Source organism: Candoia aspera, chromosome 2 (assembly GCF_035149785.1).
Source record: "Candoia aspera isolate rCanAsp1 chromosome 2, rCanAsp1.hap2, whole genome shotgun sequence".
NCBI lineage: Eukaryota > Metazoa > Chordata > Lepidosauria > Squamata > Boidae > Candoia > Candoia aspera.
The window spans coordinates 3,641,029-3,666,061 of record NC_086154.1 but is presented as its reverse complement, the minus strand read 5'-3'; the positions used below and the strand labels follow the sequence as shown (position 1 = coordinate 3,666,061).

Here is a 25,033-nt window from a genome sequence, read left to right as displayed (position 1 = left end):
TGGAAGAGGCCAACTCTGACCTATCCATCCTCATTGCAGCCACACTGGGCATCTACAAAATCCCACAGGTGTGTGAGAGGGAGGGTGGCTTGGAGTTTTCCCCAGATGAGACTTTTTCTCAAAAATGTCTCACAAATGCTGGGAAATTGTGGATTAACAGTCCTGAACTCAAGATATTGATAGATAGATAGATTGATTATGTGCCATCAAGTTGTTTTTGACTCTTAGCGAGTACATAGATAGACTTTCTCCAAGACAATCTCTCCCTAACCTGATCTTTCAGGTCTTCCAAGGGAGCCCTCATTGGCACTGTAGCTCAGTCCATCCACCTTGCTGCTGGTTGTCCTCTTCTCTCTCCTTCCATCCAACTCTCCCAGCATTAGAGCAGTCAAGAGGCTGGTGGGAAGGGGTATAATATTTGAGTAGAGTGAGCCAAGAACCGTCTTTCACTAAGAGAACTTCCTTGAAAACCAAGGTCTCCTCTTTCATCGTAGCAACCACCATATTGACACCAATTCTCATGCTGCCATAAAGGCTAAAACAGCTAGAAAAGTATCTTTATTGTACACCAGGAAACAGTAACCCTAATAAGTGTTTGACAGCCTCTGAGTGAGCAAATATAGTACAGTAGTGTAGGATTTATACTTGGCCAGATCTCAAATTATTCATGCTGATGTACGCTGCCACCTCTCATAAGAGGAGGCTTGGATTTCCTCTTATTTTTAGCCCTCTGAATGTCCATTGATGAGATGCTTGTTTACATTCTCTGCATTTCTGCTGTCCCATTAAGTCCAGCAAGATAGGTTGGAATCATCCAGCCATTATCTGAGCTCTAACACTACTTTTTCAGTACCTTATAGTTTGGCTTCATTCTCCTCTTTTTCTTTTCAGATCAGCTACACTTTTACTTCACCCTCCCTAAGTGATAAAACTCAGTTGCCTTTTTTCTACCGAACCGTCCCCAAAGAAGGTGCCCAATACTTGGGGATTGTTAAACTGCTCCAATACTTTCACTGGACGCTCACTGGGGTCCTCGCTGCAGCCACTGATAGTGGAGAACATTTCATTAGGACCTTCACTCCTGTGCTGACACAGAATGGCATTTGTGTCATTTTTGCACAACCCACATTGCTGAATACTAAGAATTTCAACTATCTGATTTCTGTTTTCCACAGGTGGAGACAAATCAATGTATTTGTTTACTATGTGGAGTTTACAACTTTCTTAGAGGGAGTACTTATTGCAGATTACCTATTTAAGTTCTTGAGAAAACCTGTTCTTGGAAAAATCTGGATCACAACAGCTTTGTGGGACCTCACTATGGAGTTATCATATAGTGATTTCCCTTTCAGATACACCCAAAGTTTTTTTTCTTTTCTTATCCAAACAAAGAAAAGGACCAAATATGATCATTTTAATTATTTCTTCTCCCTTATGAAGAGGCTCACTCTTACACATTTTCACTGTTCATATGCAAAGCCTGCCTTGTCTGTGAAAGGCTGGACAAGGTGTGCAGAGAAAGAGAGCTTGGAGACTCTGCCTCAACAGGGGATTGAGAGGATCTTCTCTCTAGACGGTTCCTTAACTTACAATGCCATCCAGACTGTGGCACGTGCCTTAAATGTGGCCTATTCACCCCAATCCCAGAGGAAAGTGATGGAGAGGAAAGTCAGGCTGGAAGCACAAAAGATCCAGCCATGGCAGGTATCCCCTTTCCCATTCCATATTTAAGGGTGAAAAATATGTGTTGAACCTGACAAAATGTTTTGCAGTTTGAAAATCCAATGCCACTTGCATTGCAATCATTACATTTTATGAATCCTTTCCTTTAATAAAATCCCTTGTTTTCATTCCTCTTTCCCTTTCTTTTTCAATAAGCTAGCCATGAAAATAAGACCAAACTCACTTGTGAGATTTTTCTTCACATACAAGGAAATGGGCTGAGATGGGCGGCTATAGAAAACAAATAAATAAATATCATTCAATCAATCAATCAATCAATCAATCAATAATATAGCCATGCTTGGGGTTGGCTAGTGCCCTGAAGTACCCCTTCCATGCAAAGACTGAATGAGATCATAGCCATCTGGACTTTACTTTTATTTATATTTATTAGTGATATGTAATTTTTATAGTGCATTTTTATATAGTTATTGTCTTTGTGATTATTTTGTTGTAAACCTCCCAGAGTCCCTCTGGTTGGAGGAGATGGGCGGTGACAAATTTGATAAATAAAATAAAAAATAAATAAAATAAAAATGCAGTTTGATTACATCTATTGACATTTGCTTCCCAAATTCTGAAAGCAAACAAATACATTAAGGATGAAACCATTTCTCTTGTACACAAAGCTACTCGTAGGGATCCTACAGCATCAGAGATTCAAATGTGGTATTTCCAGGACTCAATAACAAAACTGATACTGTGTCTTCTACATTGTTCCATCTTCTCTCTATAGCTTCACCGTTTCCTGAAGAAAACCCAAGTCTACAATAACACCATGGATGGAATGTATTTGGATGGGAATGGAGATTTGATGGCTGACTTTGACATTGTGAGCTGGGTGTTGCTTCCTAATAGGTCAGCCACCAGAGTGAAATTCGGAAGTCTAGCAAGAGAGGAATCTGCAAGAGTCAAATTCAGCATCAACAAGGAAGCCATTGTGTGGCCCCAATGGATCAACCAGGTGAGAAAAAAGATCTCCTGTCTCTCTGGTTTTGTCTAACATCTCGGTGAGTGTCTCCCCCCTTCCCAAACTATGTGTCAGACTGACTGCCTTCAGATATAGGTTTAGACTTGTGTTCTTTTAATTCAGCACTAGCAAAATGGACAAGGTGTTTTGAGAGTTCAGAAGGTTTCTGTCCCAGGACCACAGGGGAAAATGACATGGGAGTGGAAGGAAAAAGAGCAGGCTTTAAGAAGAGGGGAGAAGTAAAGCCATTTGCTTACTGCCTTCTAATACAGTCTTTGAACTTTGATTGATTCATGGTTGATGATTTGGTGTCATCATGTCAGTGTCAGCTCTTAATGACCCGACAGAAAGTTTCTCCAGGTCCCTAACCTGGTCCTTCAAGTCTTCCAACAGTGGACTCATCACCACTGTAAGTGTACTCATCCATCTTCTTGCTGGTCATCCTCTTCTCTTTCCTTCCACCTGTCCCAGCATTAGAGCCTTCTCCAGAGAGCTGGTTCTTCACATAACGTGTCCAAAGTAGGATCATTTGAGCCTGATCATTTATGCCTTCAGCGAGAACTCTGGGTTGATCTGTTCAATGATCCATTTTTTTATTTTCTTGGTATTCTTGTCCATGGTGTTCTCAGGAGTCTTCTCCAACACCAGAGTTCAAAGGTTTCCATACTTTTTATTTCCTGCTTCATTAAAGTCCAACTTTCATTTCCACAGAGTGTCACTCTCGACTTTTATTACTAGACTTGCAGATCATTTGAATTTTTGACTCTCAGAGTAGTGTCTTCTGCTGTAGTGCAGGTTATTGATGTTCCTTCCTCCAACTTTAAAACCATGCTCATCTTCATCCAATCCAGCTTCCCTTAATATATATTCCGTTCATAGGTTGAATGAATAAGGGGAGGGTATGTAGCCTTGTCTCACTCCTTTGCCAACCTGGAGCATGTCTATTTCACCACGTTCTGCCTGTGCTGTGGCTTCCTGACCTGCATAGACTGTAAGTTTCTCACCAGGACAATGAGATGTTCAGGGATTTCCATTTTTCTGAGCACAATCCACAGCTTCATGTGATTGACACAATCGAAGGCTTTTCTGTGATCGATGAAGCACATACAGACTTCCTTTGGGTATTCTTTGGCTTCCTCAATTATCTAGCATGCATCAGCCATAATTGAAGTTAGAATAATATATATATATATTTAATTCAGTACCAGCAATGGGCAAGGTGTTTTCTAGAAACTATGAAGAAAGTTTTCTGTTCCAGAGACACAGGGAGAAATGACATGGGAGTAGAGGGAGATAAGGGCAGCATGTTCATTTGGACATGTATAGATTCAACAAGCTGAAGCTGTGGCCAGATATCTGGTAGAACAGGTGCTGGAGAATTCCAGAATGTCCATTTCTCCTCAGGATCAGAATGATGTGGCTGTTCCAGGGTTGCTCTGGCAATTTTCCAGAAGTCAGTCCTCCAAATGGGAAGCAGCTGGTGCTGTTCCAAGCACAGGCCACCTCCCAAATAGGTCTTCTTTGTCCAGGATACCATGTCTGGGCTATCACAAACACTTTTCAGGTTCAAGAATTACTTTTGAGAAAACTATTGGACCAACCCTGGAACAGCCAGCACAAAGTGGTCCAGAGGAGAAATGAACATTCCAGAGTTTCCCAGAACATTCCATTTCTGGAATGGTCGGTTTTGCACATAGCTATTTTGTTGACCCCCTTCCAACTCTGTGTCTCCTTTGGTAGCTGATCAGCTGTGCAGATGCTTCTGAAAGCTGATTCTCTTCACTTTCAGCCCTTGCCTTACTCCCAGTGTGTGGAGCCTTGTCAGCCCGGATACTTCAAGGTGGTCCAGGAGGGAAGACCAAGTTGCTGCTATGACTGCCTTCCCTGTGCAGAAGGGAGCATTTCCACTCAAAAAGGTGGGTGACTGGGAGTCAAGGCAGCCCTTGGAAAATGAGCAGAGGTTCCTGCAGACATCTTCAGTGAAGAATTTTGTTTTAATTGGGATATTTTTTCTCTTTTGTCTCCCTTTTCCTATATTTAAAAACCAGAATTAATTTTACAAAGGGATAGCCAAAATATTACCTGGCAGAATCAATAGGAATTGGTTTTCAGATGCAGGGGATCATGGTCAACAGAAAAAAGTTTTAGTGTTCTTTTTTACATTTTAACGTATATTAACCCAGTTAACCCATATTTTCAAACCAATATATAAACCATTGTTCACTTATCTTGAGGAATTCATACTTCTTCATATTTTGCAGTGCACAGCTCCAATATTACTAAAAAGTACACATTAGACAAAAACGCATGCATTATTCAAAGTACTGATAAAACCCAGTAACAGACAATTTCAGAATCCCTGATGCATATTCCAGCTATTTCAGGGAACACAGGTGAAGATGCTAGAAAGCCTTTGCCAAAACCATCCATCTGCATTTTCTGAGTTCAAAATATAATTCCCATCCTATAAATTGTAACTCCCAATCTATACATTTATGGAAGATGCTATATTTGTCCTTTGCAGATGCACACCACTGCACCAGATGCCCAGAAGATCAGCATGAGAACAAGAACCGAGATCAATGTATCCCCAAATCCATCACCTTCTTGTCCTATCAAGAGAATTTGGGGATCATCCTTACTTCCTTTGCCCTATTCCTAATCTTAACCTCAAGCTTTGTCTTGGGTATCTTCAGTAAATACCGAGAAACTCCCATCGTCAAGGCCAACAACCAGGATGTCTCCTACATCCTCCTGGTCTCCCTCCTGCTTTCTTTTTTCAGCTCCTTCCTCTTCATTGGCCGGCCAAAGAGAGCCACCTGCCTTCTTCGACAAACAGTCTTCAGCATCATCTTCTCAGTCGCTGTCTCTTCTGTCTTGGCCAAAACGATCACAGTGGTGCTGGCCTTCCTAGCCACCAAGCCAGGGAAGAGAGTGAGGAGATGGCTGGGGAAAGGTTTGGCCAACTCCATCATCCTTTCCTGTTCCAGCATCCAGGTTATCCTTTCTTCCATCTGGTTAGCAGTCTTTCCCCCATTCCCTGATTCTGACATGCATTCACAGCCTGGAGAGATCATTCTGCAGTGCAATGAAGGCTCCACTCTCATGTTTTATATTGCCCTCACCTACATGGGCTTCCTGGCTTCCATCTGCTTCATGGTGGCTTTCCTGGCTAGGAACCTGCCTGGTGCCTTCAACGAAGCCAAGCTGATCACCTTCAGCATGCTGGTCTTCTGCAGTGTCTGGATCTCCTTTGTGCCCACCTACCTGAGCACCAAAGGGAAGTACGTGGTGGCCGTGCAGGTCTTCTCCATCTTGGCCTCCAGTGCTGGCCTGCTGGGCTGCATCTTCATCCCCAAATGCTACATTATGTTGGTACGCCCTGACCTGAATAGAAAGGAGCAGCTTGTTGTGAAGACATAAATCATGATACAATTTCTTCTCAAAGTCATGATGTCATGTTTACGCCATACCTTCCTCATCTCTAAGACCAGAACTGAATACTAAGGACCAACTGATGCTTAAAAGTGAAATAGGAAACTGATCCTCATGACATTTTCTTGATATAATTCCCACCCAGTGTTTTAGATCATTATTATTTTTAGGGGAATAGATCAATCTCTGGTTGTTCTCTAAATGGTCTCATTGTGCTAAAGCCTAATTTCCAACTTTTTCTGAATCAATGTCTTGTAGAAAACAATGCTGCAATATGTAAACTGTCTTTTAATAAGAGCTTAAAGAAAATTCTCTATCCTATCATTATGTATGTGTCTTTTTTTTTACTGAAGAGGCCCAGCAAACTGAAACTAGTTCCCTGAGGTGTGTCATTTTAAGCCACAGCTCCTGCAACTGAAGACTCATCAGCTGACCACCTCTTTCAATACTTTCCATTCCACAAAGCTATGGCGTTCACATACAGTACTGCAGCTTGTCAAGCTCCATTAAAGAATTAGCCATAGTTTGGAAGTGGTGGAACAAAGGGAGACAGCCTTGACCATCCTGGTGATTAACTAGACAGGAGACGCATTCCCTTGTTCATTCGGCTGTTTTTCTCACCTGCTTTCAGTACCACTGATCTTGGTGTTCTTCTAAATAGACCCCTTGTAGGGATGGAAAGAACTTGTGAAAGAATTTGTATTGTGAAAGAATTTGTGTTTCTAGGTGCGAAGATTACTGCAGATGTTAACTGCAGTCAGGAAATCAGAAGACGTTTAATCCTTGGGAGAAGAGCAATGACAAATCTCAATAAAATAGTTAAGAGCAGAGACATCACACTGACAACAAAGGTCCGCATAGTTAAAGCAATGGTATTCCCAGTGGCTGCGAGAGCTGGACCATGCTTCATGGTGGCTTTCCTGGCCGGGAATCTGCCTGGAGCCTTCAACGAAGCCAAGCTGATCACCTTCAGCATGCTGGTCTTCTGCAGCGTTTGGGCCTCCTTTGTGCCCACCTACCTGAGCACCAAGGGGAAGTCCATGGTGGCTATGCAGATCTTCTCCAACTTGGTCTCCAGTGCTGGCCTGCTAGGCTTCATCTTTTTCACCAAATGCTACATTTTGTTTCTAAGACCAGATCTGAATAAAAAAGTACATTTGATGTCAAAATAAATAGTATGGTGACTTTTGGATAGGTGGTTCCCAAAAAATTAGTTGAAAATTCCAACAAACTGTATTTGATATTTTAATGTTCTTTTAGTTAAAATAAAAAGTCCCACATACCTCTACCAAGTCCTGTTTTTTCAAACCTATAATTTCTCTCCATGATAAGGGACTGCTGTCAATATCCCTCTATAAAGAGCATTTCATCACTGCCATTAAAAAAACACCAAATCTAGTGTGTGTACACCTATACTATAACTCCCACTCCTTTCGTGACCCTCTGAAGCTTCCAACTGCTTTCCAAGTGCAGCCACATGTAGAACTTTTTACAATATTCCAGACACAAAAGGGCTGAGATGTGTATAGATGAACAGAGCTTCCTGATTCAGGAAGGGGCAAAGCTGGCTCACAAGATGTACTTGTGCAAAGGCCCTCCTAGTCAGTGCTTCCACCTGCTCCTCAAGCCAGAGACTTGAGTCCAGATTGTACAGCAATTCATTCCTTGTAGGAGTACTATCCTATCCAGAATTATTGATGGAGCAGCTCCAGAATGAGGGTTCCCCTAAACCCAGACATTCTCAGTTCTTTCTAGGGTTCAGCCACAACCTGGCACCTCCATCCAGACCTTCACATTCTCCAGGCACTGAGTAAGCACCTCTACAGCATTACCTGTACAGCCCAGGGCAGAGATGAGCCACTGAGTATCGTGACCATAATGAGGATATGCCATTCCAGGCTGACAGATGACCTCACCTGGCGGCTTTATGCCTGTTGTAAATAGGAATGGAGAAGTAGCTACTGGGAACTTTGAGGGTAGGAGGCAGTATTCTGTCCATGGCAAGGGACTGCTGTTGGTATCCCCAGATATTAGGTCATTTTTCCACTGCCCTTAAACAATAATCAGATGTAGTGTGTGACATCCACCCGACACCTCCTATGAGTAGCCTCCAATAATCAGGATCACATCTATGGTTGAGGCTGTGGCCATGAACTCCCAAGCCACCTTTGATTAGCTGCCCACATTGCAACAACAATCCTGGGTAGCAGCCCAAACACTCAAAACAACAGGAACTCCCAAAATTTCACAATAGAACTCTATCAAAACTCAATCATCAGCATGCATCATCCTTGAGCCCATGTCAGCAGATGATCCCCACCAGTGGTCTCATGTTGAAGAGGACTGGGGAGAGTGCTGAGCCCATGGCATCTCATACTTGAGGGGCTTTGGTTTGGCCTCTTCCTCCCCACAACCAGCAACTGGAAGCATCCCCTCAAGAAGGAGGAGGACCATAGGTGTACACAGAGGTCTTCAAGGCACTGCCAGAAGAGGCCATGACTGAGGGCATCCAAAGCCTCTGGAAGACCAATAAACACCAAGTGGGTTGCACTCCTCCGTCCTGATCCTGCCACGCCATTCACAAGGGAAACCACAGTCTCAGAGCTACCACCAGGGCCACATTCCAACTGGAAAAAGCCAAAATAATCCATTTCCTGCAGGGCTTTGAACATTTCTTTCTTGGTACAGCAACAAAATTGTTTTTTACCTCAACTTCACAATTATTAGCCGAAGATTTGGAGTTTGAGTAACACTGGATAACCCCTGATACAAATGTTCACCTTAAGCACCTCTGCACGCACTCATAGAAACCTACACAATTTTCTATAGACTGAGCAACTCAGAGAAAATTGGAAATAATGTTATTAAGAAGTGGTAATCAATCTGTATCACGATTTGAGAAAAAAGAAACCTAGCACTTGGGGAGAAAGATGGACTCCAGCAGGCCAGCCCAGGAAGTACACCCAGATGCAGCAGAAGACAAGCATGCTGAAGGTGATCAGCTCGGCTTCGTTGAAGGCCCCAGGCAGCTTCCTGGCCAGGAAAGCCACCATGAAGCACATGGGAGCCAGGAAGCCCATGTAGTCGAGGGGACCATAATATATGGGGACAGACTCTTTGTTGTATTGCAGGATGATCTCCCCAGGCTGGGAGTGCAGGTCAGAGTATGAGAGAGAAAATCGCAGCCAGATGGCACAGATTTTAATTTGGATACCAGAGTGTGCTTCAGCAAAGGATCGTTACCTTGTCATGGTGCTGTAGCTTGAGCACCTCAATGATGCCATGAGTGAAACTGTGAAGGGCCACCAAGACGGGAAGGTCATGACAGAGAGGTCAGACTAAATGCAATCCCTGGGAAAGATAATGGCAACCCACCACAGTATTCTTGCCATGAAAAATAAATGGATCAGTACTACCAGAGATATGTCGATATACCATCAGAAGATGAGACCCCCAGGTCGGAAGATGGTCAAAATGCTACTGGGGAGGAAAAGAGGATGAGTTCAACTAGCCACAGACATGATGACGCAGTTAGGTCAAAGCCGAAAGGACGGCTAGTGGCTGACGGTGCTGGCGGTGAACGGCGAATCCGATGTTCTAAGGATGAACACACCATTGGAACCTGGAATGTAAGATCTATGAGCCAGGGCAAATTGGATGTGGTTATTGGTGAGATGTCAAGATAAAAGATAGACATTTTGGGTGTCAGTGAACTGAAATGGACTGGAATGGGCCACTTCACATCAAATGACCACCAGATCTAGTACTGTGGACAAGAGGACCACAGAAGAAATGGAGTAGCCTTCGTAATCAATAGTCAAGTGGCTAAAGCAGTGCTTGGATACAATCCAAAAAACAATAGAATGATCTCAATTCGAATTCAGGGCAGGGCAGGGCATAGGCTGATAGAATTTTGCCAAGACAACTCACTCTGCATAACAAACACTCTCATCCAACAACCTAAGAGAAGGTTTTATACATGGACTTCACCAGATGGAAAACACCGAAATCAGATTGACAACCTCCTTTGCAGCCAAAGGTGGCAGACATCTATACAGTCGGTAAAAACAAGACCTGGAGTTGACTGTTGTTCAGATCACAAACTTCTTCTTGCACAATTTAGGATCAGACTAAAGAGATTAGGGAAGACCCACAGATCAGCTAGATATGAGCTCACTAATATTCCTAAGGAATATGCAGTGGAGGTAAAGAACAGATTTAAGGGACTGGACTTAGCAGATAGGGTCCTGGAAGAACTATGGACAGAAGTTCACAACATTGTTCAGGAGGCGGCAACAAAATACATCCCAAAGAAAGAGAAAACCAAGAAGGCAAAATGGCTGTCTGCTGAGACACTAGAAGTAGCCCAAGAAAGAAGGAAAGCAAAAGGCAACAGTGATAGGGGCAGATATGCCCAATTGAATGCAAAATTCCAGAGGTTAGCCAGAAGACATAAGGAATTATTTTTAAACAAGCAATGCGTGGAAGTGAAAGAAGACAATAGAATAGGAAGGACAAGAGACCTCTTCCAGAAAATTAGAAACATCGAAGGTAAATTCCAGGTAAAGATGGGCATGATCAAAAACAAAGATGGCAAGGACCTAACAGAAGAAGAAGAGATCAAGAAGAGGTGGCAAGAATATACAGAAGACCTGTATAGGAAGGATAACAATATCGGGGATAGCTTTGACGGTGTGGTCAGTGAGCTAGAGCCAGACATCCTGAAGAGTGAGGTTGAATGGGCCTTAAGAAACATGGCTAATCACAAGGCAGCAGGAGATGACAGCATCCCAACTGAACTGTTCAAAATCTTGCAAGATGATGCTGTCAAGTAATGCATGCTATATGCCAGCAAATTTGGAAAACACAAGAATAGCCATCAGATTGGAAATACATCAACTTATATCCCCATACCAAAAAAGGGAAACACTAAAGAATGTTCAAACTATCAAACAGTGGCACTCATTTCACATGCCAGTGAGGTAATGCTCAAGGTCCTGCAAGGTAGACTTCAGCAGTTCATGGAGCGAGAATTGCCAGATGTACAAGCTGGGCTTAGAAAAGGCAGAGGAACTAGGGACCAAATTGCCAATATCCGCTGGATAATGGAAAAAGCCAGGGAGTTTCAGAAAAACATCTATTTCTGTTTTATTGACTATTCTAAAGCCTTTGACTGTGTGGACCATAACAAATTCTGGCAAGTTCTTAGTGGTTTGGGGATACCAAGTCATCTTGTATGCCTCCTGAAGAATCTGTATAACGACCAAGTAGCAGCAGTAAGAACAGACCACGGAACAATGGACTGGTTTAAGATTGGGAAAGGAGTATGGCAGGGCTGTATACTCTCACCCTACCTATTCAACTTGTATGCAGAACACATCATGCGACAAGCTGGGCTTGAGGAATCCAAGGCTGGAGTTAAAATCTCTGGAAGAAACATTAACAATCTCAGATATGCAGATGATACCACTTTGATGGCTGAAAGTGAAGAGGAACTGAGGAGCCTTATGATGAAGGTGAAAGAAAAAAGTGCAAAAGCTGGCTTGCAGCTAAACCTCCCAAAACCAAGATTATGGCAACCAGCTTGATTGATAACTAGCAAATAGAGGGAGAAAACATAGAGATAGTGACAGACTTTGTATTTCTAGGTGCAAAGATTACTGCAGAGGCTGATGCAGCCAGGAAATCAGAAGACATTTAATCCTTGGGAGAAGAGCAATAACAAATCTCGATAACATTGTTAAGAGCAGAGACATCACACTGACAACAAAGGTCAACAAAGATAGATGCTTTGGAACTGTGCTGTTGGAGAAAATTCTGAGAGTGCCTTGGACTGCAAGAGGATCAAACCAGTCCATACTCCAGGAAATCAAGCCAGACTGCTCACTTGAGGGAATGATATTAAAGGCAAAACTGAAATACTTTGGCCACATAATGAGAAGACAGGACACCCTGGAGAAGATGCTGATGCTAGGGAGAGTGAAAGGAAAAAGGAAGAGGGGCCAACCAAGGGCAAGGTGGATGGATGATATTCTAGAGGTGACGGCCTCTTCCCTGGGGAGCTGGGGGTGTTGACGACTGACAGGAAGCTCTGGCATGGGCTGGTCCATGAAGTCATGAAGAGTCAGAAGCGACTAAACGAATAAACAACAACAGATAATAGATACAGTAGATAGACAGATGAACTTCTCAAGGACTTAAAATCCTCTTTACCATTTCATGAACTTTCTTTTCATGTTGATGTTTTAGTCATGATCCAACACACACATCAAAGGGTGACGATGCTCCCTCTCCCTTCTGGTGGAATGTGCTAGAACAACGTTCTTACACTCTTGATTAGGGCCAGAAGTCAGCAACTTAAGGTGCCCTATAAGACTTGAATCTCCAAATGGTAACACAATACTGCAATGCATCATTAATTTCTTTAACAGTATTTGTAGTTCACCCCAGTCCTCATTAATGGAGCAAACAGGGTGTGCATTGTGCAATTCTCTTGTCCATTTATTTCCTGAGTTAAAAGTGGGGGAAGAAATATAACCAAGAAATTGCTGAGCTATCAAGAAGACTGAGCTGTTACAGACTTTCCCAAGCCAGTTGAGCAAAGAAACCCAAACCTAGAAAGGAGCTGGGAGAAAAGCAACAGAGCAGTGAAAGGTTTGGGGAAAAGACAGCAACAAAATGAAGAAGAAACCGTGCTGTAACTTAAGAGCAAACTTGGGAAATAGAAAACCGATATAGGAATAGAAAGGCATGGAGTCCCTGTACATTGAGTCTCCAGAGCTCTGGGGTCCAAAGGCCCATGGCCGCTCATCCTGTGGGAGTTGAACTTGAGCCTGTTCCTCCCCATCCAGACCTGCACAATCCCCAGATCCTGGGGCAAGAGTGTCCCAGAGCTTGGGGGCTAAGCAGCTGGAGCTCCCACCCTGACCCAATTCTAATGAACCCTTAAAACCTGGCTTTTCCCCAGGCCTTGGGCTACGGTGGATGGGGGACTTGCTAGAGGACCAAATGGTAGCTGTGGCCAGGAGGTCCTTTGCACAAAGTCATGTAGCACACCACGTGTGTCCACACCTTGTCCAGGAGGCCCTTAAGACAGTCACTCATGCTTTGCCCATTTCATAATGCACTTTACCTTGGGCTATCCTTGAAGATCACTCAGAAGCTGCATTTGGTCCAGAATGCAGTGGTTCAAGCAGTTGTGGGTATATCATAGTATGCTCACACAACACTTCTCCTTCCTGAACTGCACGGGTTACCAGTAGGCTTCCGGGTGCAACTCATACAATTGGGCACAGTTGGCATGCTTCAGGTCCCATTGATCAAAGAGTATCCCCTGATGGGACCGAGAAAGTAGGGCCTCTCTGTCGCAGTGCCTGTCCTCTGAAATCACTTTTGTATGGCCCCCACCCTGACCATATTCAAATGAACCTTAAAACCTGGCTCTTCCCCAGGCCTCATCAGTATTAGTAGGTGGCAAGAGATATAACCTGAGGCCCTTGCTATGTGAAGTCCTACAGGGCTTGACACTCTCCCCACTTCTATTTAACATATCTATGACATTGTTGTGTGAGGTCAACCATCAGCACAGGGTCAGCTTTTTATCTTGATCCTTGCAGTGGAGGTCCTGTCTCAGTGCTTGGAGGCTGTAAGAATCTGCTTGGAGAGAAACAGACTTAGGCTGAATCTTACCAAGACCATGCGTCTTTGGTTTTAAGGACTTCACCATGTTTAGTTCTTAATGGGGTTGCACTTCCCCATGTGGAACTTGTCATTTGGAGGCCTTCCTAGGCTCTTGGCTGCTGCTCAGCAAGCAGGTGGCAATCATGTTTATTTGTGCAAAGCTGCATCTTGTGCACTAATGATGACCTTTCCTGGATTGGCTGGGGGCGGGTGGGGCTTCTCAGAGTCACTCATGCCTTAGTCATCTCCTGTTTGGACTACCACAAGGCACTCTTCGTGGGGTTACCTTGAAGACCACTCAGAAGCTAAAACTGAATGCAGCTGCACAAGTAATTATGGCTGTTCTCTGTGTTTCTCGTGTCACATTTCTGTTCTGAGAGTTGCACTGCCTACCTGCAATTTACAGGTGCAGTGGAAAGTGTTGGTTGTCATCTAGAAAACATGGCTTAGGACCTAGTTCTGTATTGGACCAGCTTCCCCTGTTGTTCCTGCCCAACCATAATACATTCAAATACATTTTTTAAAAAATTTAAAACCCGACACGTTCTGGTACAGGAGACGTGCTCCAGGTTCCACCTATCAAGAACTGTAAACTTGTGAGACCTGGGAGATGTGTCTTCTCTGTACCTGCCCTTGACCTGTAGAGGCCCTGATGGTCCTATCTTGGTTGTCCTTTCGTGAAGCTGTAAAAACTTGCCTCTTTCATCAGGTCCTGGATAGGGGGAGGCGGCCCACTCCCAAATAATGTAAATTGGCTTTTATTGTTGGGAGTGAGTTGGAATATCCTTTTCCTTGTTGGAAGTTTCAGCGAATCCAGCAACTCTGAGGAAGTTGTTTGTTGCCACTCCCACTTCCTGTTTTTCTCTTTCTCTCTTCTGCACCCAGGGAGAGGCAGCATGGATGCTGCTCTCTTCATCAGAGCCATGTCCTTGGGCCTTGATGAGGGATTCTGCCCCTTTCTTTCACACACCTCTTGGCAGCTGCAGGGCTGAGAGTTTAGGGCAAAACTAAGTATTTAGAAAGGAAAGAAGAACAAAGGAATTTCATCTTTTCCACCAAGATGGATGTAACAGAAGCAACAAAGGATAAAGTCAGTAAGCTTCTTTTTACTTCTTAACCTAATGTGTCTAAGCCTGTGATTCTTTATGCTTGGGAGGGCTAAGAGTGTAAGATCAATAACCTGTGTTTCTCTGGCATGCTCATTGAAGCTATCTAAGATAATTTTCTTTTTCTGTGCCAGCTTCTCAGCTGTGTTATAACCTCTGCTCCATTTCAGTGGTTCTAGCAGGCCGCTGACTTGGCTTCATTCCTGATGTGCTGTGTGCATTGTTCTTTCCCTGGTTTCCGTCCTCTGCTATTATTTCTATTTTGCTGTTTTTAAACCACCTCCATGTGCAAGCTGTCTACAGATACTCTGGTGATTGAGGCAGCATGCATATAGTTTAATAAATAAATAAATCTCATCTGCTGGCTGCTCTTTCAATACCTTCCACTCCACAAGACCAGGGTGGGCACACTACCCACCACATGATATTCTGTGGTTAGATGAGAGCATTGGGAAAGCCCCCCACCTTTCTCCAAGCATAGGGGAACCTTACTCCAGACCTAAGAGCATTCAGAGAATAAGCTGCAGGCAGAGTTGGGATTTTAACTGCTTACCAGTTTACCAGTATATAGGCCAGTGGCAAGTTCATCTTTCTGGAACACTCTCACTACTACCATTATTTTGCATGGCAAGTGGGTGGCCTTAAAAATAGAGATTGTAAATAAAATATAAAGGAGCATACTAAGGCAACCTCTGTCTCAGGGCTGATCTGCACAACCAAGTTGCCCCTGCAAAAGTAACAGCTGGTAATCGTTTCTCAAAGGCATCTCTCTGCCAGGGAGGCAACCTCCATCTGTCTAACCAAACAAAAGAAGGGGGTCAAAGGGATTTGTTAAGCCAGAATAATTTCCAGCCACTTGGAGTCCAGCAGCTTGATGCTGTCCTGCAGAAAAGCTCTCTGGCAAAAATCTTATAGCTGGAAGGTGATGAGTTTGACTGTGTAGGTAAAATTACAATTTGGAAAATGAATAAGGCAAAAGGGTTGAGTCTTGTTTGATGCTGGAAGTTACGTGGTGAATGTCCTTGGGGATTCCTTCACTTTGTCTGTTTCCTGATTCATATCTAGATTATGTTACATGCAGTGTGTTTATATAGCTACATGCAAAATAAATTTCAGGAAATACAATTAGTAGACAGTCCCTCTGTTCTTTTTTTGTGAAAATGATGGAGATCAAAGGAGAAGATGTTGCAGGAGGCACCCAGCTGCCACTATGGGTTTTGATCAGCTGCTGTAAAACTTTGGGAAGTTTCTAAAGTTCAGTTATGTTATACTAAGTAATGGAAGTATAGATGTATGCGACAGTATTTGTACTATAATATAACTTCAAAATTAATAATTAGGAGAAAAGGACAGGGAGTTGTTCAGATTGGGAAGGAAACTATGCTGCTCTATGAAGAGCCAGTGTGGTGTAGTGGTAAAAGTCTTGAATTAAGAGCCATGATCTGGCATGTAGAAGATGGGAGGGAAATATTCAGAGTTGTTCCAGAAGACAGGGCAAGGAAGAATCAGTTTAAATTACAAGGAAGTAGATTTTGGTTGGACATCAGGATAATTTCTTAATGGTATGAACTCTTCAAGAACGAAAAATATGACCTTGGTAGATGGTAGATTATTCTTCTAAGGAGGTGTATAAACAGAGGCTGGATGTCTGTCATTATGGATGAGGTGACCAGAAGAACTAGATGATCTTCATCTGCCCTTCCAATCTTTACATTCTATTATTCTATGATCCACCTTCCCCTTTTGAGAAGTCAAAAAATATCCCTGGAGAAGGCAATAACAAAACATTTTTAGATTGTTGTCAAGGTCACATTACACAAGAAAATCATATGAAGTCACTAGGAGTTAAGTTGGTGTTAAGAATTAAGTCAAGCTCAGTTAATGAATGATACATTACCTGTACAGTATTTGACTCAGCAGGTGGCAACATCTGCCCAACCTTTGCTGTTCCTAGAATGAAGTAAGATTAGCACTGGTTAGTAATTGGAAAGGAAACCACCAGGAAATCCTAAGGCTGTAGCATAGACTGGGAATTAAAAAATATTCCAGAGGAAGACAATGGGGAACAGTTTCATATTGTTGCCAAAAAAAACCCTGTATAGCTGTGATTGTGAACTCTTTAATTTCATCTATATTCATCTTGCCAAGCATTAACATTATTCTAGGCCATCATCACACACCCAGCATTTCTTTAGTTGATAATTTTGATTGTGGGAGATGTGTGACAAATAAAAGCCTTTTTTCTTCACTTCATGCCCGCACAACATCCCAGCGCAATCTTCTGGCATTCCTTAGCAGCAGGATCTGCTAGGGGGCTCCCTCTGCCAACATCAGAAGCCCTGGCAGCTTTGTAGCTTCAGAGCCAGAGCGAGTCTGCGCCCGAAACTTTGCCAGCACTTGTTGCAAGGGGGAAGGTTGTGGGCTGCAGCCTGGGATTTGGGGAGGGGGGCAGGAGCAGGAAATGAGTGTCCACACCCGGAGTTCAGCCTTTCGAGGAAGAAGCACTTGTTCACTTCCACCTTTAGGCTGAACCCATCCCAGAAGTCAGAGACCACCTGCGGGAGAATTGTGTAGGAATGGAGACCTGGGTGTGAGGTGCATCCCTAGGACCTCTTCCAGTGCACGCAACAACTAGGCAAGAAAAGTTTTTGGCTTGGGAGGAGGGAAGAGCTCCTGCGCTGGGAAACTGCAGTAGGCAAATCAGAAAGCTGAGGCTCAGCCGCTGTCCCAATATGTATTCGGGGATGGGGGCACAGATTGTTGCTCAATCGTAAGTCCTGACCAATTCCTAGTTGCACGCCAACGCTGGCAAGTCAAAGTGTCCAAGATGCCCATCAGCCCCACGAGGTAGACCAGACCAGGAAATCAACTCTGCAGGAAGGCTAAAACTTTTATTGAGAGAATCTTGCAAATCGGATTGTCCTCCACCTTCTTATGCTTCATTGACTTAGGGAGGTGTCCATCTGAGCTGCTTCCAAGCGTTAGCTTGCTGTTCTGGACTTCATAAAGGTTTCAGCCCCTTTGGTCCAGGAAACGGTGCCTCCATATCTCCATCAAGATCATCATCCTTACTCTCTGCAGCCCCCAACCCAGGCTAGGAGAGCTCTGCAGGGTTCTCACCTTGATCATCTGGGGAGAGGTCCTTGCTCACTGCTGGTAGGTGGGCCATGGAAGGCAGGAGCCCCAGCAGGTTCAAGCTTTTCTTTTCTCCTGATCGCAGGATCAGGCCACCAGAAGTGAGGAGACTTCTTTTTTTGAGGAGGGGAACATGGGGTGGGCTAAACAGCTGTGCAAACTCAGGAGAAAACTCCAAAGTGTAGCAGCCTTGGACCTGGGACTGCAGTAGACTGGAGGGGTAAGTTAAAAAATATCTGGAAAGAAGGCATTAGCAAATCACTTCTCTGTCATGCCAAGAAAAGTTCATGGATGTGTCTGGGTAAATCACCAGGAGCTGAGCTCAACTCAGAGGCAACCCTGCCTTCCTTGTTTCAGATTGTTGCTTTAGCAACAAGAACTGAAGACAAAAGTACAAGGAAGATATTATAAAATGCATTTGCAACCTGACCAGTCCTTTATCAGGGGAAAACAAGATGCACCACCTATAACCACGGTCAAACTTAGATTATACCCATGTTTTTAATACAGTCACAATTTGCTTATGGTTAAAATAGTGGGTATTCTACTTTCATAATGTTAGATGTTGACCATTTCTTGCCATCAAGCAGAGTGCCATCAATTCTCTTCCAGGGGTTAAAAATTGCTTCTGATTCACAGACTGAGTTGTTTAATCCAGCTGGAAACTCCTAGCGGCCTTGTCAAGCTAAAATCTGTAAGCCAGAAAGTATCTCTGGATTGCTGAGTCAGGGGAACAAAAGGCTGAGCCGTGATTTATTTATTTATTTAATAAATCTCTCTCTCTCTCTCTCTCTCTCTCTCACACACACACACACACACACACACATATACAGCGTGTGTGTGTGTGTGTATAATTTTTTATGGCCACCCATCTCAAATAAATGATTCTGGGTGGCTAATGACCAAAAACAAAATAAAAACAATAAGCAAGCAATCTTATTATTTCCGAAAAGAGAGACAAGATGTTCCATTGCAACTGACTGACTGACTTGTAAAGTCTCTGTCTCTTATTCTGTCCAGATTTTGATAAAAAGATCCCAAAGAGCAAAGGTTTCCAAATGCAAACGTTGCACCAAATCTTTGGTCTGCACCTCTAAGTAATTCTTACCATTTCTTTTCTCTTCTCCCATAGGTTAGGACCTGGATGCATTTTCTGCTAATGAAATGGGGAATATCATCGATATTTTGAGACTTACCTGACCTCCTTTATGACATTCTGGTTGTATAAATCAATCGCTGAAGCAATTGTGGAGGACCTTTGGCCTTGTGTGTTGCTCAGCTTTGCAAGAAAAAATGGATGCACAATCTCTTTTAGGAAAGGGAACGGCAAAACGGCATCACACCTTGGATGAGAAAACAACCAGCCCAGATTTACAATGCCAGCATTTCAGAAACATACCAGGAAGCCAAAGGTCCCCAAGATGTTTGTAGCTAACTACACCACCTCTGTCATCAATGGTTAAAGCCGGAAAGAAACACAAAGACTGAGATGCTGGACCTGGTGATCCTAGAGCAGTTCTTGGCCATCTTTCCCCAAGAGACGGAGAGCTGGGTCCGGGAGTGTGGAGCAGAGACCAGTTCCCAGGCGGTGGCCCTGGCAGAGGGCTTCCTCTTGAGCCAAGCAGAGGACTAGGTGCATGGAGAAGGCCAGGTGAGAGAAGATTTCATCCTGTTAGTTCTAAAGAGCAAATATCTAGTAAACAGTACTCTTGAATTCTTAAATATCTCCATGCTAACATACGAAGGCTGGGAACCTAGTAATATAAGGAGATTTCATTCACACTTGAAGCAACTCATTTTATCTTCTTTTCCTGGTAATTTCCCAGCTATCAAAAAACCAAACTTCCTTCCAATTCAACTGAGAGATGTAGGGATCTATGCAGTTGGAATCAAAAAATTAGAATTGCATTTTTTGTTTTTGGTATGCTGTACCTCTGACTTCTTCATTCCCGGCTGGAACTTCAGATTTAAGGGCCCATTGAACAACACAGCACAAAGAAGGATCTGGCCAATCCTTCTCAAGAGAAGCTACTTCAACAGATCCCTCAGAAGGATCAGAGTCAAGATTCTTCTTCAGGTAGGAAAGGCTTCCTTATGAACTTCCCTGGAGAAATTCCAATTCTCTTTCCACATCTCATGGGCACCTGAAAGTCAAGAAAAGTTTTTAGAATAGCTTGGACTTCCATGCTCTCATGTAAGGTATCTCCCTGCAATGTATAACTATGGCTTCTAGAAGCCTGTTTTTGCCACCTTTGTCTTTCACACAGGAAGCAGAATGACATTGTTGATAGTTTCTGAAAAACCTCCTCTCTGTGGCAGAGCAGAAACAACAGCCATGTCTGCAGTCAGGTAGGAAGAAGATCATCAGAGAAGATCTATGGGATCCATTTGGAAGGGTTGTTACAAGTGCCAAAATGTAACTAAATAGAGTGAGGAGATCCAGGTTTAAATTCCTATCCAGTCACACGCATACAGCTTAGCCACCTCTCAAGGCTATTGTGGAGATAAAAATGAGAGAAGACACTCTAACAAAGTCTTATTTGGTAATATGTTTGATTTATATCCCACAATGCTTTTGTGTGAATTTGTCCAGTCCTAGTCTTAAACTTCATACTGGCCTTGTGAGGATGTATTTACTGATATCTGTTCTATGAAAAGTTTTGATAACAACTTTCTATGTTGCAGAGAAGCCCTATGCCTTATTCCAGTCATGCTTGGCTCCTGAAAGCTGGGTCCATTTCTTTTTTCTTTTATTCCTTATTCTTTTTGTTGCGTTCTCCCATGAAGTAGGAAGGGGAGAGTCTTCCAGGTATCTAACTTCTCTGGAGAAACAAATTGTCCCCTCCTTTGATGCTCAAACAAAAAAGGGCAGATATAAATTGTTTTCCACATTTCTGTGCCCCATTGTGAGGTTTTTATTTTAAGGTCTAATTTCAGAAACTCACAGCACAAGCCATGATGGATATGTGAAGTTCTTTATTAGGTCTTTACCTCAGACTGTCAAAGCCACAACTGGCACCACTTCCTCCTGCCTCCCTCCTTTGTCTTCCCACCTTTTCTTTGTCCCACCCCTTCCTCTGCATTGACAGCTTGCATGACGGTGGCCTCTCAGTCTCTCAGTTGTGAATGGGGTTGCTGCCATCTGCTCTCTTCTTATCCCTTGCCCCTAATTGCTTGTAGTCTCTCCTCTATCCTTCCTTCCCTTTGATGTGTAAGGTTAGAGCACCCAGGTGCAATTAACCATTGCCCCTTGGTTCTCCATCCTTACATGCCACCTCCCTGCAGAAAGATGGCCTCCCCCCATTTCATCCCCTGGATACAGAGGCACCTGGCCAAAAAAAAGAGCTAATTAGGAGGTGCATATGACAAAGCATTCTGTTTAAGCTATGTAGGTTTAGTGGGATATTGCTTATAGAACACCCTGACTAGGTGGGGCACTTGGACATGGTAGCTCGCCACCCACTCATTTTCTGTGTCTGGTAGGTGTTTCCAGCGTACTAAGTATTGTAAGCCCACCCCGACATAGTCTGGAGTCTAGAATTTCTTGTATCTCGAAGTGCCGTTCACCATCAATCAGTATGGGGGTGGGTGGGGGTGGTTTAGGGTGCCATTGCGTCAATGTTCATACTGGTTTAAGAAGACAGCAATGGAAGACTGGGTGAATATTGTGCAATGTTTTTGGAAGTCGGAGTTGCACTGTGACATTGTTGATAAGTCGTGTGATTGGAAACGGGCCGGCATACTTTGGGCCAAGTTCTTCAATGGCTGATTCAATTTCAAGTATTTAGTAGAAAGATAAACCATGTCTCCCACTTTTAGAGGCCACTCAGTGGACCTCTTTCTATCAGCATATTTTTTGTAATCAGCCTTGGCGTCATCAAGCACCTTGACAATTGTAGGCCAGCTGTCCCTGAGTTGTGCAATCCAATCATCCAAAAAAAGTATTTTGGTGCAGAGTTGTGGGAGTTCTGGGATGGGCATGAAGTCTAGTCCGGTGGCGACCTGAAATGGCATAAATCCTGTGCTCACATGTACTGCATTATTATATGCTACCCCAACGAACGGGAGTAAATCACTCCAATTGTCTTGCTGGTGGCTGACATAGCAGTGCAAGTATTGTTTTAGGATTTGATTCCTCTGTTCACTCGCCCCATCAGTTTCTGTGTGGTGGGCAGAGCTTAGGCCTTGGTCAACACCAATTAATTTGAGAAATTGCTTCCAGAATCTGGAAGTAAATTGAGTTCCTTTATCGCTTATGATACATTTGGGAGTACCGTGAAGGTGATAGATGTGGCGAATGAACATCCTGGCCAGTTGACTGGCTGAGGGAAGTGTGCCACATGGGATGAAGTGAGACTGTTTTGAAAAAAGGTCGGTGACCACTCATATGACCGTCTTCCGTTTGCTCTCAGGGAGTTCAACAATGAAATCCATGGCGATTTGTTTCCATGGGAGGCTTGGACTCACCACGTTTTGTAAAAGGCCTCTAGGCTTGCCTCTGATACATTTAGCTATGGCACAGATGGGGCAAGCTGCTGTGCATTCCTCCACATCTTTCCTCAAGGTCGGCCACCAAAATTGTCGTCTAACTAAATGAAGGGTTTTCACAAATCTGAAATGTCCCACCACTTTGGCATCATGGCAATGCTCCAGGATGTTCCTTCGTAGGGTCTCTGGGATGTACAATTTCTCACCCTTTCACCACAGTCCCATCCTTTCCACGAGGAAAGTTTTATTGGAAGTCAGCCAGATATCTTGTTGAGAGTCGAGTTGGATCTTGGTTCTCAAGTCTTTGTCCACCTTTGCTGCTGCTGTTTGGCTCCATGTAGTAGCTGCCAGCCCAAATTGGGTATTTGGGATGATGGAATCAACTACCTCCTTCCATAAGCTGTTGTGTTGGGGTAAGCGAGAGAGGGCATCCACCAAGAAGTTCCTGCCTCCCGTTAAGTATTTCAGTGTGAAGTTAAGCATTGGAAAAATTGTGCCCATCGTATCTGCTTGGGGTTCAATTTCCATGGAGATTTTAGAGCTTCTAGGTTCTTATGGTCCATCCAAACCTCAAACGGGTGAGAAGCCCCTTCTAGTAGGTGCCGCCATGTCACCAGTGCCCACTGGACTGCGAATGCTTCCTTCTCCCACACGTGCCAGCATCATTCGGTGTCTGAGAATTTTTGTGAGAGGTAAGCGCATGGCCTCAATTCACCAGCATCATCCTTCTGTAGCAGAATGGCCCCAATTACCACATCCAAAGCATCCGCCTGGACTACTAGGGGTCGTGTGGGGTCAGGATGGCGTAGAATCGGTTCTGATGTGAACAATACTTTCAGTTGGTCAAATGCATTATGATAGTCAGATCAGAGCTCCAGGCCTCTTCACTGCCTTTGAGTTTCCTCACACCTTTGTTTTCAGGAGGTTGGTCAGTGGTAAAGCCACCCATGCAAACTGTGGGATGAATTGTCAGTAAAAGTTTGCAAATCCCAAGAAGCTCTGTAGTTGTCTCCTGGTTCAAGGAGGTTCCCAGGCAATAACGTCTCTGACTTTAGCCAGGTCCATCCCAACTCCATCGCTGGAGAGTCTGTATCCCAAGTAATCCAACTGCTTCTTATGAAATTTGCACTTTGATAACTTGAAATATAAGTGGTTATTTAGCAGTCACGTTAAGACTTTGTTGACAAGTGCCACATGGTCCTCCATTGTTTCAGAATAGATGAGGATGTCGTCCAAATACACGAGGACGCCCCGGTATAAGAAGTCATGTAGAATCTCATTTATGAGATGCATGAAGACACCTGGCACCCTTGTAGTCCAAACGGCATCACGAGATATTCAAATGATCCTAGCTGGCACTTGAAGGCAGTTTTCCACTCATCACCCTCTCTTACACACACCCAGTAATATGCCTCCTGTAGGTCAAGTTTGGTGAAAATCTTGCCCTTCGAAAGGTGGGTCAACATATCCCTCATCAGGGGAAGAGGGTATTTGTTCAAAGTGCAGACCGTGTTTAAGCATTGATAGTCTGTGCAGAGCCGTAAGGACCCATCCTTTTTAGTCCTGAATAGTACGGGTGCAGCCATAGATGAAGTAGCAGGGCGAATGAAGCCCCGTCATTTTTATCGATGAACTTGCAAAGGACTTCAAGCTCTTTGGTGGTCACTTGCCACTTAGATTTTATTATATGTTTATTTTATTGTATTGCTGTATTGGAATGGTTTTAAATCTTAACTTTGTTTTATTGTAAACTGCCCAGAGTCCCCCATGAGGTGGAGATGGGCAGTGAATAAATTTATAAATAAATAAATAAATAAATAATATATGCTGGTATTGTTGGCCGCAAATCGTGATTTGTCCGTTTGCTCAGCACAATAAGCCAATCACCATGCAGAGCCGGAGAATCAAACTCATTTATTTAGATGTCTGTATAAAGGAGGGCTTCCTCTCCGCAACAGAAGAGAGAAGCCCTGAACACAAGACAAGCAGCTTCTTTTATATAAGTTTCAAGGGTCATTAAAGCAGTTACCTCATGCCATACATCCTCCATTTGCTTAGCATGAACTCAACCCCTGATTATGGATAGCACTTATTTGATTAAGGCATACACCTGCTTAACGTAAACTCCTAACCCCTGTGATTTCCTGTGGGCTTCCTGTCCAGCTGGCAAATAGCATCCCTCTTATCTGGCAGGCACCCTAATCTATTTTTCTAATAAACACCCTTATCTATTCTAACTTACTTTCCCAATGAGGAATAAAACATGGAAACTGGTAAATCTACCTCCCAATGAATGCAAGACTTTTGCACCAGTTACTAAAGATGAATCAATTAGATTACTGTTAAAAATTGCTGCACTGAAAGGAATGTCAGTTCACCACTATGACATTCAAACTGCATTTCTCTATGGTTATTTAGACCACAAATTATACATGCAGCAACCCCCTGACTATGAAAAAGGGAAGAGTCTAGTCTGTGAACTGCAGAAGTCAATCTA

The 25,033-nt window shown here is 43.6% G+C and overlaps 1 protein-coding gene across 1 annotated transcript; it reads left to right on the top strand.

Moving 5' to 3' along the window:
• Positions 1-4,435: 4,435 nt before the first annotated feature.
• Positions 4,436-6,115, top strand: LOC134488826 (vomeronasal type-2 receptor 26-like). Its single transcript, XM_063291162.1, has 2 exons — positions 4,436-4,608; positions 5,217-6,115. Exons 1-2 carry the CDS (start codon positions 4,449-4,451, stop codon positions 6,113-6,115), a joined length of 1,059 nt encoding a protein of 352 aa, XP_063147232.1. The 5' UTR covers positions 4,436-4,448.
• The last annotated feature ends 18,918 nt before the right edge of the window (positions 6,116-25,033 follow it).

What these genes read in the sequence shown, in the direction of transcription:
- LOC134488826 (XM_063291162.1), top strand. Translation starts at nt 4,449, where the DNA reads ATGCTTCTGAAAGCTGATTCTCTTCACTTTCAGCCCTTGCCTTACTCC. An exon ending in GAGCATTTCCACTCAAAAAG is followed by an intron (nt 4,609 to 5,216) that starts GTGGGTGACTGG and finishes TGTCCTTTGCAG; the next exon opens with ATGCACACCACTGCACCAGA.